Below are 19,005 nucleotides of genomic sequence, written 5' to 3'. Positions count from 1 at the left end.
CATGGCTTTGGGCAAATTACTTAATGTCTCTGGGCCTTGGTTTTCCCATCCCAATGATGGTGCATAGTGAGCCCTTAATAAGTATTATTGCTGCCCCTAATGAAGACTGCAGTGTGGTTTGTACTTGTAGGGAAGACTTAGGTCCATGCTGGGATGTCTTCGCTGCCTGTTTTTGTCTCCTGACTGCTCTTCAGTCACAATGACAGCTAATAATAATAGTGCCTACGATGTGCCAGACCCTGTTCTAAGCACTTTGTGTACATAACTCACTGAGACTTCAGAACAACATTATGTAATAGATATTATCTCCATTTTGCTGATAAAAACGGAGGCATAGAGTTCAAGTGTCCTACTCTAGAGCAATTGCTCAACTTCAGCTCTGTTGACATGGTGGGCTGGAGAATTCTTTGTTGCAGGGGTGGGGGGCATGGGGGCTGCCCTGTGCATTGTAGTAGCATCTGCTCACTAGATGCGAGCAACGGCACCCCTCCCACCCCAAGTTGTGACAGCCTAGCTGCCTCCAGACTTGCAAAGGTCCCCTTGCGGTGCAGAATTGCTCCTGGTTGTGAACCACTCCCGAGTATGGCCCTTGCTGCACCAGCTGCTTCAGTGTGACCTAGGACTTTGTTAGAATTGCCAAATCTTTTTCTTTCTTTCCTTTTTTTTCTTTTTTAGTTTATTTTTTAGTAATCTCTACACCCAACGTGGCACTCGAACTCACGGTCCCGAGATCAAGAGTTGCATGCTCCTCTGACTGAGCTAGCCAGGTGCCCCAGAATTGCAGAATCTTGGGCCCTGCCCAGACCTAGGGAATCAGAATTTCTGGGGGTGGGGCCCAGGAGCCTGTCTTAATCTGTGCCTGTCTCATGCATATTCATCAGGCTGTATTCGGGGTCATTTATTTACTTGTCTGGCTCCCCCACTCACCTGGGCCCTGGGAGGGAGGGAGGGGCCAGGCCTCCCATCTTTTCCCCCAGCATCCCCTGCAGTGCCTGAACACAGGTACAATGCGTGTCGGGAATGGATGGATGTTAGTTTGTGGCTAGGATCAAACGTCCTTATGGACTCATAGCTCTTGGCATTGTCTTATACAGTGTCCTACAAAACAGGCAGGTCCCCTTTCTCAATTGTTGCCTGCTCTGGAATTGCATTTGTCCCCAGGCTGTCCCTAGGCTGACCCTGGGCGCAGTGTCAACAGTGGTAGCCCACAGCCTGTGTTCTCCTTCCCCTCCCCAAAGTCCCTCACTCAGAGAGGTCTGAGTTCATGAAGGTATAAGATTCTGCCCTACTTGGAGATGCTCCGGGTTGGTTTGTTTTTAATTGAGATACAGTTGATGAACAATATCCTGTTAGTTTTAGGTGGAAGAGTGGCCTTTCACATTAAAAAAGGATGGCATATGTGGATAGAGACAAGAGGCCATGGTCTGTTTAGTGGGAAGAAATTAGGTAATACGAATTAAAGTGTACGTAAAACTATCTGTAGACCATATGTAAAATGATATGTACATACAATAACAGAATCTGTGCATCTGAGAGAAAAAAGGTCTAGTGTGGTCCACAGACTACAAACTGCTTATTACCAATTAAGGTGAAGTAAATATAGAAATTGAGAGTAAGTCTTTGGAAACTTTTTTTAAAATGCAGCTTATTGGGGCACCTGGGTGGCTCAGACATTAAGTGTCTGCCTTCGGCTCACGTCATGATCCCAGGGCCCTGGGATGGAGCCCCGCATCGGGCTCCCTGCTCCGCGGGAAGCCTGCTTCTCCCTCTCCCACTCCCCCTGCTTGTGTTCCGGCTCTCGCTTTGTCTCTCTCTGTCAAATAGATAAATAAAATCTTTAAAAAAATTTTAAAAATGCAGCTTATTTTTATTGTATTCTGCAGAAGCATTGATTTACAGCGGGTTGGGGGGGCTAGAAGATCCATTACCATATAGTTTGAGAAGCATGGCTTTAGAAAAATGTACCCACAGATGTGATTACTAATGTTAGTTGCTAAGAATGTGGGTGATTTTTATGTTTCATTTTTTGGTATTTTCTGAATTATTCACAATGACTGTATTTTATCATCACCATAAGCAAGGGATGGGGGTGGAGAATGAAGCACTATTATGAAGAGATGTCTTTATGAGTCCAAGAAATGAATTTCTATGGAAGGAATTTTAGCAACTATGAAGGCTGGTGGGAAAAAATGTTCGGATTGGTAGTCCCTGCCTTAATTGTAGATAAACCCTGATGTTAGTGGGTTTGCTTGGTGAATTACCATCTTGTTAAACGGTCATTGTGGTAATTCTTGGTGGCATGAAAAGCACCGTAAAGGCATTTTAGGATCGTCTATAGTCAAGAAACCCTCATTTATACACTTAACTATAAGACACAAAAATGCCCAAGATATAATAGTGGGAAACATTTCAAGTATTAGGAATATTTAGATATTGAAACTTAGTTATTACATGAATTTGAGTTACTATATGAATTTTAAGTGGATGAGGACTGCGGGCACAGAGAGGCTGTCTTGCACAGTCTCACTGGCGCTCCATTAGCAAACTGCCATTAGTATGGGCTGTTGGCGAGAACACAGAAGTAGCTGATATTGGAATGGACTCTATTGCCTTAAAAAAATCAGATAGGTCTTCCTTTGAAGCTGTGAAGGCCAGTGAGATGATGCATAACTTTGCTGGCCCCTCAGCTGGAACCTGTCATAGGAACGTAGGCATTTGCTGTTATAGAACTTTTCCGTAGTGAATGTGACTGTATCCTCAGGTTTATCCAAGATGCCATCCCTCTGATCTGAGGTGCCACAGAGTGTCCCCACCTCAGAAGACAACAGGCTTTGGGGTTGATGGATTCTTTCCTGCCCCAGTGGTGGACAGAAGCTTCCGGTCACCGAGTTGGCAGAGCAGTGGTCCCCATGGGCTGTTGCCTCTTCATATAGAGCTGCTATTTTTCCCTCTGAGCATTTATTGTAGGGACTTTTAACATAGTGGGGTGTGTATGTGTTTTGGCTGGATGAATTAAACATCCACTGAACCTTATCGTTTGGCAAGTATTCTGGCCCTCTTTGCCCGGCCCTCCTCTTTGAGAGTTACTTAATCTGCTGATCCTCATGTAGCTGTTTCCAGCAGGAAAGACTGTATGGCTTTTATGTGGTGCATCTTCACCCAGGCTCTCGTGATAATTTGCAGAGCACCTCTTCGAGAGCTCAGAGCATCAGCCTCTTTCATTTCCTTAAAAGAAGATGGAAAAAAATTTTGTTCTATTCTTGCCTGATTTTTTTTTTCCTTTGCTGTGGTTTGCCGGATTATCCAAGAGATATTAATGTTTGCTCTGACAGAAAGAAACTGCTAATGGGGAGACAATGAGAGGAACATCCGCTGTTTGTTATAACCTCAGACAAGCCCACTTAATATAAACTCTTCCATTGTTTGGCATTAGACTCAGCTGAGGCATGATGAATGGGGTTTGGTTGTCTTCGTCTACCCTACCCTTTTAGCTAGCATGCAAATTCTGCTTCATCCTGCTCGATTTGAAGCCTACAGATTTGAGGTTCTCTTCCCCAGTTTTTGGCTTTCTTGGAAGAAGAGTATAATGGGGGTGTTGTCTGGCCTCATTGTTCTGGTTACTATTTCTACCCAACAAATTACCCCATAGCTTCTTTGCTTAGAACAGCTGCTCTCTTTTGCCCATGGTTGTGGGTCAGGAACTTGCAGAAGGCTCAGCTGGGTGGTTCTCCCTTACTGGTTCTCATGCAGTGGCAGTCCAGTGTCAGGGGCTGTGATCATCTGAAGGCTTGACAGGACATCAGAGGAGACCCACTCCAGTATCTGGGAGCTCAGCTGGGGTCCTCAACCAGAGTGCTGAATCTGGCCTTTCTGGCACGATGTCTCAGGCCCTCTGACTTCCTTATGGCATCTGGCTCCCCTGACTCAGAGCATCCCCACATGACCTGGTGGAAGCATCATGCGTGGCCTTTTCTGTCTAAGCCCTGGGAGTCCCATAGCAGCACTCTGTCACATTCTATGGCCCAAGCAGTCAAGAGCTCACCCTCATTCAAGAGGAGGGGACATAGATTCCATCTCTTGATGGGGAGCAGTGCCCAAGAATCTTGAGCCACATTTTAAAACTGCCATGCTCATGGTGGTGATGTACAGACAGAGACTCATTTTGAGGCCTGCAGGACATTCGTGTGCATTTACTTCATGAACAACCACATTTCCTAATGCCTTGTCGAGTTGCTTTAATGGTTAACCAGCCAGCCAAGCAAGGACTTTGGTTAGCATTCTCAGTGACCCTTAAGCCAGCCAGCAACAATAAAACAAAAGGGAACAGTTTTTTTAGCAATGCTCTGGGTCTTGTTTTAGGGAGTTCTTTGCCATTGTGCCCATTTCTTAAAAATTTTGTCTGAGAGAAAATGATGATATGGCTTCAAGTCCTATTAGAAAACATTAGTGGAGCCTAAAGCCAAAAGTGCAGTAGCTAGGCAGACATTTTATAAATTCGGAGATGTGGAGGGTTGGTTTTAGAGCTTCTTGGGCAGCTCTGGACATGGTGCTTTCTTTCCTTGCCCCTGGTTTTTGCTCATGTCCCCACTGGGGAAATAGAATCTCGGTATTGCATGCATTTGCTGGAAATTGGATCCACTCCCCAAGTTGGAACTTGTTAAAGCAAACCACACTTTAATGTAATAAACATAGGGTCAAAAATGAGTAGGAAAACTTGTTTTGGAGTCAATAGATGCTTACTACCTAGCACGTGATGGTGGAAAGTGTGGGCTCTGGAGTTCATGAGGGCTGGATTTGAGTTCTCCCTCTGCCTCTTCATAAGCTGAGCAGTCTTGGCAAGGTTTTTTTTGTTTTGTTTGCTTTTCTGGGTTTGATTTTCTTCTCTCTGAAATGGGAAGGGCAATACCTATCTTGCAGGGCTGTTAAGGATTAAATAAGGGATGTTTATAAAGTGCCTGGCACGGTTCCCTAGCATGTAATGTTCAACAAATGTTGGTTCTTTCTACCTTTTGTCATTTATTGAAATAATGGCACCTACATAAAAGGCATAATTTACTGGAAGCTTATTACATGCTCAGTATTGTGGTAAGTGCATTATATATAGTTTACCCTAGTCTCGCAACAGCACCTGAGGACATTGAGAAATGGAGGTGCTGAAAGATTGAGCCCCTTCTCCCAGGTCACATGGCCAGTGGGTGGGGGAGCCAAGATTTAAATCCAGGAGTCTGAGGCTGGAGGCCATGCCCTTAAGTAGTTTGGGGATGTGTGTTGTGGATGTGGAGGATGCATATTCTGAGGTCCCCACCAAGACTGTGGGTGAAAGAATGCTGGTGTAGGACTTAGGGGACAAGGTGTTCACCCTCTCCTCTGATTCTCACCGGGTATACATCCTTGGGAGGGGAAACTTTACTTTCTGAGGCTTCAGTTACCTCATCTGTGAAATGGGAGCATCTGAGCCAAATGATCGGCAAAGTCCTGAGATTTTGACTTTAGCCATATGCCAAATGAATTATGAATCCCCCTTAGTCTAGATGATAGGGGAAATACAAAAGCTCTTTGGTCAATCTATGCTGTAATAGACCTAAAATTTTATTTTTATTGAAGCACTACTTGCATATAGGTAAGGAAAAGCCCCTGAGAAGTTTTACTGAGAAATGAAAGTCCTCGGCCTCATTCCTTCCCATCCCCGAGTTCTACTCGCAGAAACAACCACTTTTAATGTTTTTAGCTATTTCTTCTGGTGGATTCTTCTGTATCTCTAAAGTGATGGCAGTGGATTTTGACTTTGGTTCTTTTGCATCCTGTGCCCTCCTTTCTTTCCATTCTGATGAACTGCAGGCAGGAAGAAGGTTATCCAAAGGAGGCAGGATGGCAAGCTTGCCTGGAATGCTGTGGCGGGTGGAATTGTGCCTCCAACAGAGGCTGTACTCCATGATCTCTAGAGCTTTCCAAGGTTACGTGAATTTGCCATATTGCTCTGATTCTAAAACTCGTGCTAACTCTAAAATGGACCTAGTATTGCATTCCAACTTGGGTGTTTGTTGAAACACTACCCCTGATACACCTGCATATCAATAGTATAATCCATCCAAAAGGTAATATTTGCAAATTTTTGGAAAAAAGTGGGTCTTGAAGTTGAGCAAATGTATTAAGCGTTTTGGTGTAAACATGGAAATAGTTGACTTGTGGTTGAACTCAAGAAAATGCCATGGTTTCAGCAATTCTGCCTCCTCTTACACTAAGAATCCTGTGGGTTTAAAAACTTATGTTTGGCCGCGAATGGAAAAGCACTGGGGCCTATCAGTTCTTTCTAGTGTGTGTGTGTGTGTGTGTGTGTGTGTGTGTGTGTGAGAGAGAGAGAAAGAGAGAGAGAGAAAATATAGGGTTGTTATGTAACTTTAATGTTTCCTCCAGGGCTAACTAGAACTGACCCTTGTACCCCAAGATTTGAAGGGCTATGGGTTTTTTTCCTTTGTGGTGCTTAGGACGTTGGGCTATTTAAACGTACTGTTTTATAATTGGTTAAATTCCATTCTGGTGGCTCATGCACATGTAACATCAACAAAAAAGATGAATTGAATGTGAGTCTTTTCCAAGCGGACGTTCTACAAAGTAACTGGCTCATATTATTCAAAAATATCAAGGCCATGAAAGACAAACACTGAAGAACTGTTCCAGATTAAAGGAGACCAGAGAAATATGACAACTAACTGCAAGCTGGCAAGCCTGGATTGGATCCTGAAAGATTTTTTTCCTTCACTATGAAAGACAATAGTGAGACGGTTGATACAATTTGAATAACATCAGAGACCAGATTAATTGGTTGTATCTGTGTTAACGTTCAGATTTTGATCATTGTACTGTGGTTAGGTAAGAGAATGTCCTCATCTTTAGGAACTATGTGCTGAACTCTGTTAGGGTTAAGGGACATCATGTCTGCATCTTAGCTTCCTTTTTTTCCAAATCGGAAATTATTTTAAATTAAAAATTTGAAAGGAAGAGACTTTTCCTCATTCCCAGATCTGCCAGCTGACTTAACTCTGCTTCCAAATGGCAGGACCTCCCTTGGGGATGGGATCTTGACGTTGGCCAGATCTTCAAGGGAAGCCACTGGGTCCGGGCTGGTGGGACAGCTCTGGTGGGTTGTGATGTCCTGCAAGGGGGGACTGGGTGCTCACCTGCACGTTTGGAAATGTCGTAGAGTCATATCAGAGCTCTAGAACAGCCTTTCTGTGTAGGAGGAACTTGGTTTTCTTTGGGCCTAAAGAAAATTCTAAGACCTCTGTTAACCTCAGAAGAGGGGAACTTGCATCAGGAAACCATATTGACCACCATCTTTTCTTTCTTTACTTTTCCCCCCCTCTCGGTGGAAGGAACCTCTTGATAATTCAGAACCAGGGCAGGTGGCGTGGTGCTATGAAAAGGGGAAACAGCACCTGGCCTTGTCACCGAGGCAGTCCAGCTGCATAGGGCCTGCCCCTGGGTCTGGAGCTGGGCAGCGCCCAAGCTGGGATTAGAATCCCCTACACTATGGCCCATAGCCACTCAGACAGCTTTAGTAAAAAGGAGGATTTTCTGAAAGGTTGAAGGAATCTTTCATGGAACCCAAGGGAGGGAAGCACCATAGAGCCTTAAGCATAGAGAGCCCAGACAGACATCCCCGTTGGCCCGACCGTCTTGGTTCACACCTGTTGTTCTAGCCTAGTTATTAATAGTGCTCCACCTCATGGTCAGAAATGCTTTGGTTTGATTGATAATTTATCTGGCTGTGTAATTGCAAGATTAGAGTCCGGGACCCAGCTGATCTTCCGCAAGCCTTCCTCTGCTGCCTCCTCTGTTCTCTCCTTGACCTTGGCTCACTCTCCGCCCTCACTTTGTGTCTCCCTGCTCTGGCTTCCTCTCTTGCCTGACAGAGGGTCTTGTAGCAGAAATGTGGCAAGGTCCTGCCGGATGCAGGGGGGAAGAGTCCCCACGGAAGGAACCGGTGGGTTTGGCAGACACCCCAGGAGGCCTCTGCGACTGAAGTCAGAGCTCGAGGTGAAAAAGAAAAGGAGTCAGAAGGGAGGGGTTATGCACCTGGTTCCCAGCAATGACTGACTCCTTCCAGTCGGAAGGCCCAGCCCTTTTCTTCCCCGTTCTCGCATGCATGTTGCCATTCCTTTAGAGCTGTTCTAACCAGGCTCTTCCAGTTGGGATGCCACTCGCTGATATGGAATTGGGCCTGCATGATGATGGGGAATGTCTGGGGGTGGGATGGAGGGGGTGGGGTGGGGGCTGGCTCCAGCTCCCTGCTGCTCTCCTGCCCTTCCCTCTCCCTTCTCCACTTCTGCTTCCTCTGGGCTCCTGCGTGCTCAAGCCTTGACCTTGCTGGGCTGCCTCTCTAGGCCCTGGCTCTACCCTGGAGCCTTCTTTCCAGTACTGCCTCTGCTGCAAAATTCCTGAAGGAAAAATGAGATTGTCCTGCCCCCCCCCCGCCGACCCCGAGGCTATGAAAGCCACTCCCCATGGAGGCTGGGACAGAGGGAAGGAAAACTGGACAGGGCAAGGAAAGCAGGCCACTGGAGGGCCCGAGGAGCGCGGCGTGGTCTCTCAGAGTGGAAAAGTGGAGTGAAATCCAGGGTCAGGAGCTAGCCTTGTGCAGTCCCAGGTAGCAACCACGAGCCACATGTGGCTGTTTAAATTATAATTTAAACATTACAATGTAATTAGGAATTGAGGTAGTTGCACTACCCACCCTTCACGTTTTCATTTAGCCACATGTGGCTGGTGGCTTCTCTGTTGGACAGATACAGAACACTTCCTTTCTTGCAGAAAGTTCTGTCAGACGCCCTGGAGAGCTCGTACCCTTTTCACCCGAACACTGCTTCAAGTGTTTTCTTGGTGTGTTTTAATAGCTGCCACAAGTGCTCTTAATAGATTGGAGGGGTGGGGGAAAAAAAACATGGTATGTAGGAAACGTAAAAACATTCCTGGTACCTTATAACTGGTAAGTCAGACAGTTTCCAGTGGTGCCTTTTGTCATGGAATTCGAGAATAGTCCTGCCAACGGAGACTTTACATGTCTAACTCTGGTTATTCTTCTGCCACTGTCATAATTTTTGCCGTATCGTAGTTCTGCATGTACTGTTTATTCCATATTTTCCTTTAAATCGACTCACATTTTTACTTCACCTTGTTTGAAATGGAGACTTCATGACTGTAAGCGGAAAGCCATCAAAGGGAAAAACGTTTTTTAAAACAAGCTTTTTATTTTATGAAGTTTTCACTTTTAATTCCAGTGTCGTTAACATACAGTGTTAGCTTCAGGTGTGCAATATAGTGCTTCAATAGTTCTATACATTTCTCCGTGCTTATGGTAGTGTACCTTTAAGAAAGCAAGCTTTTTATTGAAGAATTTTACTTACAACGTACGTACAAGTGCCCAACTCAGAAGGGCACAGCTTGGTGATTTGCAAAGCAGTTCTCTTTGTTTCCAGTGGATTTGTTATTTTGCTTCTCAAATTTTAGCAGATTCCCTTCTCTGTGGAAGGCTCTGAGCTAGACCAGCTCCCCCTTTCTTAAGGAGGAGATTGGCAAATGTAAAGATGTGGGAAGGTGCCACAGAGACAAGTAGCACCCAACAGGGCCTTCTCCTTGGACAAAAGCAGAAGGATTCAAGAAAGATCTGAGAAGGAACAACCGTTTCACTGGTACTGCAAATACAGTGGTGTTTCTAATTTGCGAGAGGTCTTTTCAGGGCAGGCCCAAGGAGGAAAGTGTGGCTTAGGCTACACAGCAGACTGATGCTTTTGGCCTCAGGTTCTCTTTACACACTTGTAATCCGATCATTGAGGACCCCAGAGAGCTCTGGATTTGTGGGTAATACCTATAATATTTGCTGTGTTAGAAAAGGTAAAAACTTGTTTTATAGTCTTAAAAACTTGTATTAATTCATTAAAAATGAGAATAATAAACCAATTACATGTTGACAGATATTTGATCAGCAGCAACTATTTTCCCAAACCAAAAAAATTCATAAAAGGAACTTAATCATTTAATAGTTTTTTTTTTTTTAAACAAGTCTCTTGCAAGTCTGGCTTAATAGAAGAGCTGAGTTCTCTGCTTCTGCCTTCCATCTCTTGCGATGGCACATGCCAAGTAGTCTCTGGAGAACTCCACTGAACACTCATGAGAGAATGAAGGTGAAAAGGCAAATAAGTCCAGCGTGATAATGAACATGGTTTTGACCTTGCAGACTCCCAGTAAAGGCTCAGGGACCCCCCCCACTGTCCCCTGGGCCGCACTTTGGGAACCATAGGTGAAGCGAGCCACATCAGACGAAAAGACTGAAGGTGTGTGCTTTAGTCTGAAATCTGACACGCACTGGCATGTGGCCTGAGATACCTACAGACTGGGGACTGTCATTCTTGCTAAGCCCGTCTTACAGGGTCTTTGTGAAGCTCAGTTAATGCCTGTGAAATCTTTCTACAAGCAGCAGTGTATTTATAAATGGCATTACTAAGGATCTTTTGAAGTATGGCAGCATCTTTTAATTTGTAGGACAGGGTTTTTTTTTTGTTTTTTTTTGATAGGAAGTAGGACTTATTGGTGAGCATGAATAGGGAGGCGGCAGCACGGAGGTTCTCATGAGAGCAGAGCCTGCCATTTGTCCAAGGGGCCATGATTAGGGATGTATTTGACCCCACAGCCATGTGGATGAGTCACTTTTCAGCCACCATGTCTTCAAATTCATCCACATTATACTTAGTAAAGCCCCACTTCTTGGAAATGTGGATCTTCCGGTGGCCAGGGAACTTGGCCCTGCATAGAGTCTTGATCACATGCTCCTTGTTCTGTGGCTTGGTACGGAGGGACATAACTTGGCCGATGTGCCCTGGGGCTTTCCAGGGGCACCTCGCATCCCTGTCTGGAGCCTAGATTGGAGATAGCATGAGGTCAGACGTGACTGTCCACTGAGAGGGGTTGTCTGCAAGGTCCCTTAGGGCAACCCATACAGTCACCAGGCTGCATACACTACCAAGGAGGCTATTGTTTGCAGCCCTTGCACACTGGGTCCCCACAGGGAAAGAAAAAGACGGTTATTTTAAAAAACTGATGCCCCGTCTTCAGCTTACTTGGTTCTAGAGGCACCTTTGTGAAGGGGACAGGCCGTCATTCTCAGCTTACAGGCGAGATAACTGAAGTCTAGATGAGTGGACTGGCCAGAGAATAGAGACTCATCCCCACTGTGGGGACACCAGGCAGGCTGGCGCGGGCCGGTTTGCTTTAGCCGGAGTGCTGACCTGACCCTGGGTGTATTTCTGACACACTGACACATTCAGACAGGGCTCTGTGCCACCCACAGCAGTTCTTTGCTTGAAAAAAATTGCCCTCAGTCTGAGTCACCTGACGGAAATGACACGGTTTTCAGATTTGAAGAGCTGAGGGATCCAAGCAGAGGGAACTCTTAGAACTTCTTCACCTGCTGGTCTAAAAAAATCAGCTGGTCAACAGCCCCAGATGGTAAATGACTTGTTTTTCTTGACCGGTGTAAGATCTGCTCGTTCTCAGAGAAGTTTATATGAAAGTGCACGGATTATTTACTGTAGGGCAAACAGCTCGCTCTCCTCCCTGGACGTTCCTGGAAGCAACCCTCCCCTCCGGTCTTGGGAAACACATTTTTCTGTAATTGTAGGTGATAGGACAATCACGGTCAGTTCTTTCCTTGAAGTAGGAACTGAGGCAAAAAGCACAAATTCACTTGTGGCAAGCAGTCTTTAAAGGTGTGGCCGACTGGCATTATGATGGTTTTAAAGAAATGCTTTCTACAGGTTAGGTTGAATTAAAGTTCCAGTTTCTGCTCCATATAAGCATGACTTTGTTGTCGGGGGAAAGAACCTTCAGCGGTTGACCATAGTACAGTGCTTTGCCATGGTATGGACTATAGATTGACCCTCCCCTCCCTGTCTACATTGATACGACTACCTTAAGGCATCTTTCTCAATTTTTTTTTTAAAGGCTTCATGCAATTGCAAATGACAGAAATCTATTTTCTTTTCAAAGATTTGATTTATTTGACAAAGACACAGCAAGAGAGGGAACACAAGCAGGGGGAGTAGGAGAGGGAGAAGCAGACTCCCCACTGAGTGGGGAGCTGGATGTGGGGTTCGATCCCAGGACCCTGGGATCACGACCTGAGCCGAAGGCAGATGCTTAACGACTGAGCCACCCAGGAGCCCCGACAGAAATCTATTTTTCCAGCTAGCTTGAACAGATATAAAACAGTGGTGACAGCTGGGTGTGTGTGCGCCGTTTTGGCTCTGGGGAAGGTGGAATATAGGGTTAGACTGTGCAGCATTGCTGGGTCCAGAAGCTCAAAGTGTTGCTGGGACTTCCTTCTCTCAGGCTCTTCTCTCACGGTGCCAAGATGGCTGCCATCTGCTCCATGCTTTCATTCCATTCTCGCAGCCATCTCAAAAGAAAACAGTTCCTCTAACAGTTTCAGAAAAGTCCCAGGATGAAGTCTCATTGGTTCTGACGGGTCACATGCCCTCCCTCCACAGTCACCGAGGCTAGGAGTATCCGGATCTGATTGGCCAGGCCTGGGTCACATGACCACTTCTGGGCCCTGGGTGAGGCCCAAGAAAATCAGGGCTGTTAACATTGGGCAGGCAGGAGAGAGTTTGGTTTGTGGGCTCGCATGCTCCAATATTTGTGGAGAGTGGTTCCTCAAATGGCTATGATTCTCTGCGAAATGGTAAAACTGGGTCTGCTTTATCTTCTCAAGGAGAAGGCTGGCTTTGTGTTCAGCTTTTAATGCGTCTTGGATGAATAGGCTTGTTGGGGGTTGGACGTGAGCCAGTCGTGCGTCACCGTCCCCGCCAACACAGCCTCATTGATAGAGGGAAACGCTGGTGTCAAATCAAGTCTCTTGGGTGCGATACCCTTTGGTGGCCACACAGTTACCCAGGCTGGTGGTCCCTGAATCTGCCCGCCAGAATCACCTCAGGAGCCCTGTTCACTCTTTGGTAAAACCCAGATCTGATCCGGTCATGCCTCTGCTTAAAAATTCACCATGGTATTTTACCACAATTTTTAAAAAGGGAAAAACAAAACAACCAAAAAACCCCCTGCGTTAGTGACCCATCCTCCTACCCCACTCCTGTTTTTTTCCTCCTTTAGGGGCAGTCTAATCAGTTTAATGTATTTTAGCTGATTAGGTAGTAACTTTTATGACTCTGAATAGTGGGCTTTGTGTGGCTGCTTGTTGATTTGTCAGTTTTAGTTACCATCTGCCAGCATCCCACTTGGAAGATGGGATTTTAATCTCTTTCCTCCCTCTGTCACCCCAGGCGCCCCCCTTTCCAAACACTTCCTTTCCTCCCAACAGAACTATGGTGTAGTCAGTATTCAGTGTTCACGTGATCGCCTCCATGGAAGTGCTTCACAGTGGAGCCTTCCAGTAAACTACCATTACTTTCCTTTTTGTGGTAAAACACGTTCTTCTTCGGTCATTTCTGATGGGGGCATGGGAGGTCAATTGAGACTTATGTATAAATAAATCAATCCACCATGTCTCCCCACTGTGCATGGCATAAAGTTCCAATGCCTTAACTCCACACACCTGCCCCTCCTTGTTCCAACCCCCACCTGCCCCCTGGCCTGCTGTTCTTTGCTCATATGCTCCTCTCTCTGCGGCTAATGCCCCTGCAGCTCTGTCTGGGGAAATGCCCAAATCCCCTTTCTTAGTGGCCTGGCTTGGATGACACTTTGGGTGGCCTTCCCAGTTGTATGTCTGTTGCACCGTGTGTATATCGAGGTCTTAGTATTTCTCACGTGACATTATACTTATTTATTTACTGCTTGAGTTTAAATCTTGGCTCTGCCATTTCCCAGATCTGTGGCGTCAGGCAGGCTACCTCTGTGCCTCAGTTTTTCTCTTTGTAAAATGCAAATGACAGCAATAGCACCTGCCTGCTAAGGTTGTTAGTGATTGCACAAATTGATGGAATTAAAGCACTTCTAATAGTGTCTGCCACGTAATAAATTGCCATCTGCGCTCTACGTCCGTCTCCCTCACAAAGACAGACTTGGGTGGGTTCTAGTCACCAGAGCCCAGAATAGCTCTTTGGCAAATTAAGTCTCCAGGGGCTGGGCTGGGCACCTAAATAAGAGGTGCAGGCCGGGTGTGATTCAAGCATGGGGGTTGTTGGGGCCTGGAAGGGGCAATCTCTTTCTGAAGGGGCATCTCATATTCTACTTCTAGGCGGGTGCCAGGTAGGAATGGGGGCCCAGGGTTGCCAGATTATCAGATTCTTTGCCTTTATGAGAAGTTTTGAGAGTCCACTTTTTTTTTTTAATGGGTGTTCCTGGCATTTAGTACACAGTACAGACCAAAGGCACTAAGCTTACTGGCCCATAGGCCGCTGGTTTGGGGACCAATTCACATTTTACAAAAGAGCCCAGAGTGACGACGTGATCTGCCTTGGGTCACACGCCAACTGATTGGGCCCTCAGTTTTCTCACTGGTCTGGACGGGGTTAGCACTGGTGCTGCCGCCCATGGTGGGGACTTTGAGAATTCAGTCATGCATGTGAGTGCACTTGCAAAGCATCTGCCTACACGGTATAACAGGTTGCTCCTTCTATCATGTCAGCCACGCCTGCCTCAGAGAGACCTCCTTGGTGTTTTTTAAATAGGACGTGGGTCTTTTTTTATGCCAGGTGGTGGGGGTGGATTGTGTGCATTTACCGAGCGTCTGCTGGGTGTCTAGGAACTATTAGTTGTTTTACATTTGCATTCTCCTTTATTCCTTCTAACCGCCCTCCCTATGAGATGTAAAGTAGCTATTGGTGATAAAAATGATTAATAAAGAAGTTAGCTGATTAGGGCCTCAGAGGTTTGGATGGGATTGGGTCTATTTCATATATATATATTTCATGTGAAATATATATATTTTATCTATATATGTTTATATTTACATGTTTATATGTATGTTTTATATGTATGTAAAATATATGGAAAAAAATTATATATAAAAAATCCCAGGCTTCAGACAACATGCCGCCTCCTACATATTGGAAGTTAAGTCTGAGAGAAGCTCAGTGGGGCCTTGCTAGTCCCCGGGCTGCCTTATGCACCGGCGCCTGGAAGCCAAACCTAGTGGTGTTCTTCATCCTCAGAAGCTGTAGCAGGTGACTGTGGGCCTGGCTAGATAGATGAGAAGGGAGAGAAGAAGAAGATGATGATGATGATGATGATGACGATACAGGACTGGGGCAGAGGACCAAGGCCAGTGTCAGAAGCAGTCTGGGGTTCAGGAGCTGAGAAACTGCCGTACAAGGCAAATGCTGTGCTGGGGTGCTGGGGTGCTGGCCTCATTTTCAAAGCCATCTAGCAAGCCCTGGCGCCATATGAGAGACAGGAATGAAATAGAAGTCAGCAGAGCCTCCTTCACCCCCATGAGCCATCCCATTGGCCCAAGAGGCCCCTATGATTTGACATTTAGAGATTTCAGAGCGTTCCCTGTGAGGCAGGCCCTCTGCTGCCAGTGGAGCACACACGGGTTCTGCCAGCAGGATGGCTGCTTGGTCTTGGGGCAGCCCTGCAGCTGGTGTTCATGTGTTGTTCCTCCTCTGAGTATCCATTTCCCCTCTCAAATGTGAGCCTCTCCCTTCACCCCCCCCACCTCCCTGTGTGGCTGTGTCACGCAGATGCTAAAGGGAAAAGGAGTATAAAGGGGTGTAGGGTCTGTGTAGTCCTAACGCAGCTCTCCGATAGGTCTTCCTAGACATTGGACTAAAGTCCTTCTTTTTATTTATTTGTTTGTTTGTTTGACAGAGAGAGACTGCGAGAGAAGGAACACAAGCAGGGGGGAGTGGGAGAGGGAGAAGCAGGCTTCCCGCGGAGCAGGGAGCCTGATGCGGGGCTTGATCCCAGGACCCTGGGACCATGACCTGAGCCGAAGGCAGACGTCTAATGACTGAGCCACACAGGCGCCCCCCCCTTTTTTTATTTTTTATATATTTTTATCTGTAAAGTCCTTCTTAATTGTATTTCCTCCTTGGGAAGTCTGTGGATCTGGGTTTGTTGACTTTCACAGCATGGTTAACCCTGGAACGGCCTACCTGCCGGTTCCTCCCTTCCAAACTCTTATCGGAGGCCCAGGTTGCTCTAGCTGTCTCCAGCGTGGGTGGCCACCCTTATCGCTTGCCATTCTCCACATTCCAGACTTCTAGCTTCGTCCAGGTTTATTTTTTTGAAACCCCGTGCCTCTCCCTCTCCCCTCTCTGCTGGACATGGCTCCTCCGCTCGGGGCTGGATATTTCCTCTCCCTCCCCCCAAGTGAGCATTTGCACTTCTGGCTTCTGTGTCGATGTTACCCACGAGGCTCCCTCTTGCCACCCCCTCCCACCTTACCTGGCCTGGTGAGGTTCTCTGCTGCTGGGTTCCATGACACTGGTGCCATTCTCATCCTGGCACAGACTTTTCTGGAATGGGCTATAGTGCATGCCTCTCCCACCAGACTGGAAGTGCCCTGGAGACAGGCACCAAGCCCGAGGCTCAGCAGGGTCTGGCATGTGGGAAGTTCCCACACAGTGTTTAGTGTAGACTACGTCATGTGGTTGAGCACTCCATGGGAGTGTAAGGAATGGTGCCACCATTATGGACTGGTGGCCAGGGGTAGCTGGACTAGACGTCTTCCTCTGAGGACCCAGACAGAATTTTTTTTCTTTTTTTAAGATTTTATTTATTTATTTATTTGACACAGAGAGAGAGAGAGAGAGAGAGAGAGACAGCGAGAGAGGGAACACAGGGGGAGTGGGAGAGGGAGAAGCAGGCTTCCCGTGGAGCAGGGAGCCCGATGCGGAGCTTGATCCCAGGACCCCGGGACCATGACCCGAGCCGAAGGTAGACGCTTAACACCTGAGCCACCCAGGCGCCTCGCAAACAGAGCTTTTAAATCAAATCTAAGGGGGTAACTGGGTGGCTCAGTTGATTAAGCGTCTGCCTTCGGCTCAGGTCATGATCCCAGGATCTTGGGATCAAGCCCCACGTTGGGTTCCCTGCTCAGTGGGGAGCCTGCTTCTCCCTCTCCCTCTGCCTCCCCCCTGCTTGTGCTCTCTCTCTCTTTCTCTCTGTCAAATAAATAAAAAACATTTAAAAAAAAACCTGAGTTGTCTACCTTCATATAGTAGTCACTAGCTGTACTTATTTTTAAAATATAAATATATTTAATTAAAATCAAATAAATTAGAAACACTTTTCCTCGGTCTCAGCCAATTTTAAGTGCTCAGTAGCCAAATGTGGCCAGTGGCTACCATACTGGGCAGTGCAGGCGATAGAACGTTTCCAGTATCACAGAATGTTTCGGACAGTGCCACTCTAGACACTGTCTTGTAAAAGTATTTATTTCGGGGCCTGTAGGTTTGTGTGCAGGCCCTCCTCGGTGCTTTTAAGTTAGGGAAAGTGGATTTTCCCGGATGCCTTCTCAAGCCGGAACTGTTTCCTTGTTTTCTCCTTGGTGCAGGATGCTCGTCAGAAATTCCGCTCTGTTCTGGTGGAAGCAACGGTGAGACTGGACGAACTGGTGAAGAAAATTGGCAAAGCCGTGGAAGACTCGAAGCCCTACTGGGAGGCACGCAGGGTGGCGAGGCAGGTAAGGTAGCCCCGCAGACCATCTGCCCTGCCTCTGCCTGCCACCCCAAACCGGGTCTGGGGTGCACCTTCTGACGGCTGTGCCTCCTGCCGAAGTGTAGAAGCATGGTTCCCCGGAGATGCAGAATGCCTGTGACTTTGTAAACAGCTGCATTTGAAGACAGCCTCTTATTTTCCCCTCCCCCCACAAGCTGCTCCATTCCAGCTCTTGATGCTATTAATAGAGTGTGGGTGCTGGCATTTGGATGACCCCGTGAGTGGGTGCCACCTGGACGACGCTGAGTTGGTGCCCAGATCCACTCCCCAGCAGCTGGGCCATCTTGTGTGGCATGGGACCTAGTTCTGGCTTCACAGTGTGTCTTCTTTTGTCACCACTGATATGATGCAGTGTTGTGCTTGCATCCCCTCCCAGCCTCTCATAGCCAGGCCCCATGAATGGGGGGTCGGGGTGGGGGCAGGAAAAGAGCCCCCAACACTCAGCAGGCCCCGGGGCTGGGGGCTTTCACAAACCTCCATCCACTCTGGCTTCCCCGTCCGTGTCTCTTCAGTGTGACTTGCCACCCAAAGTAGGCCTAGGCGGGGGGGGGGGGGGGGTCCAGAGTTTGGGTCCCGTCCCTCATGTGTGTTTATGTGATGGAAGCTGCGGTCTCTGCTGGTAAGAAGGTGTGAGCGACAGGTATTTGCACACCTACCATGTGCACAGGCAGGTGGAGGTGTGGAAGGGGAGATCATGGGAGGGTGAACCCTTAAGAGATGAAGCCCCAGAAATGGAGGAACATGTTCAGATCAGACCCATTGAGGGTCAGGGGCCAGGAGTTGGGCATTCTTCCCCTTTGCCCTGCCTCCATGCACCTCTCCAGTTTCTCATCAGGGGATCCCCTTGATGGCTGTGGTGGTTCTACCGAGATCCTAGGTATGTTTTTGGGTTTCACACTCTGAACCCTGAGCTGAGCTTTCTGTTTGGAGCCTGCCAGATATGTTGGCTTGTTCCTAGACAGAATAGCTGCCTGAACCCTGTCTCCTTCCCTGGCCAGCTGCATGGCGTTGTACATCAAAGTGCCAGTTACTCACTGGTCTCCAGCAAGCTCTGAGCAGCCACCCCCTGCTTTCTACCTTTCTCTGGGCCCCGCCCAGGCCTCTGGCTTTCCAGGGAATGAAGCCTTCTCAAAAGGTGCTGGCCAGTGCCCGGGAGCTCCAGAACCCTGAGGTGCTGTCTCTCGAAAGTACCTGTGTCCCACAGTCTTTCAGGTGCACCCCAAGTTGGGGATGTCTTGTTCCCCCCCCACACCCCACCGCCATGTACCCCTGAGTAGAAGTATTCTTGATGTAAAATTGCAGCATGAAGGGTTTGAGAAGAAATTTCTGATA

At 47.3% G+C, this 19,005-nt stretch overlaps 1 protein-coding gene and 1 non-coding gene across 3 annotated transcripts in view; one reads left to right on the top strand and one right to left on the bottom strand.

The window, feature by feature from the left end:
• SH3BP5 (SH3 domain binding protein 5) overlaps window positions 1–19,005 on the top strand; it is a 72,619-nt gene that overhangs the window by 8,875 nt on the left and 44,739 nt on the right. For both annotated transcript variants that reach the window (XM_028099073.1, XM_028099072.2), the window contains exon 3: window positions 17,510–17,638. In XM_028099073.1, the coding sequence (XP_027954874.1) occupies window positions 17,510–17,638 (129 nt within the window). The remainder of the gene's footprint in view (window positions 1–17,509; window positions 17,639–19,005) is intronic.
• Window positions 10,961–11,097, bottom strand: LOC114205761 (small nucleolar RNA SNORA70). The gene has a single exon (XR_003608467.1). It is a non-coding gene; the product is annotated as a small nucleolar RNA SNORA70 (small nucleolar RNA).

Source organism: Eumetopias jubatus, unplaced genomic scaffold (genome assembly GCF_037043125.1).
Source record: "Eumetopias jubatus isolate StellerSeaLion01/CBP00866 unplaced genomic scaffold, mEumJub1_p1.0 scaffold_1, whole genome shotgun sequence".
Lineage (NCBI taxonomy): Eukaryota > Metazoa > Chordata > Mammalia > Carnivora > Otariidae > Eumetopias > Eumetopias jubatus.
Note: the sequence above shows the minus strand (reverse complement) of the source record. Positions and strands in the feature narration are given on the sequence as shown.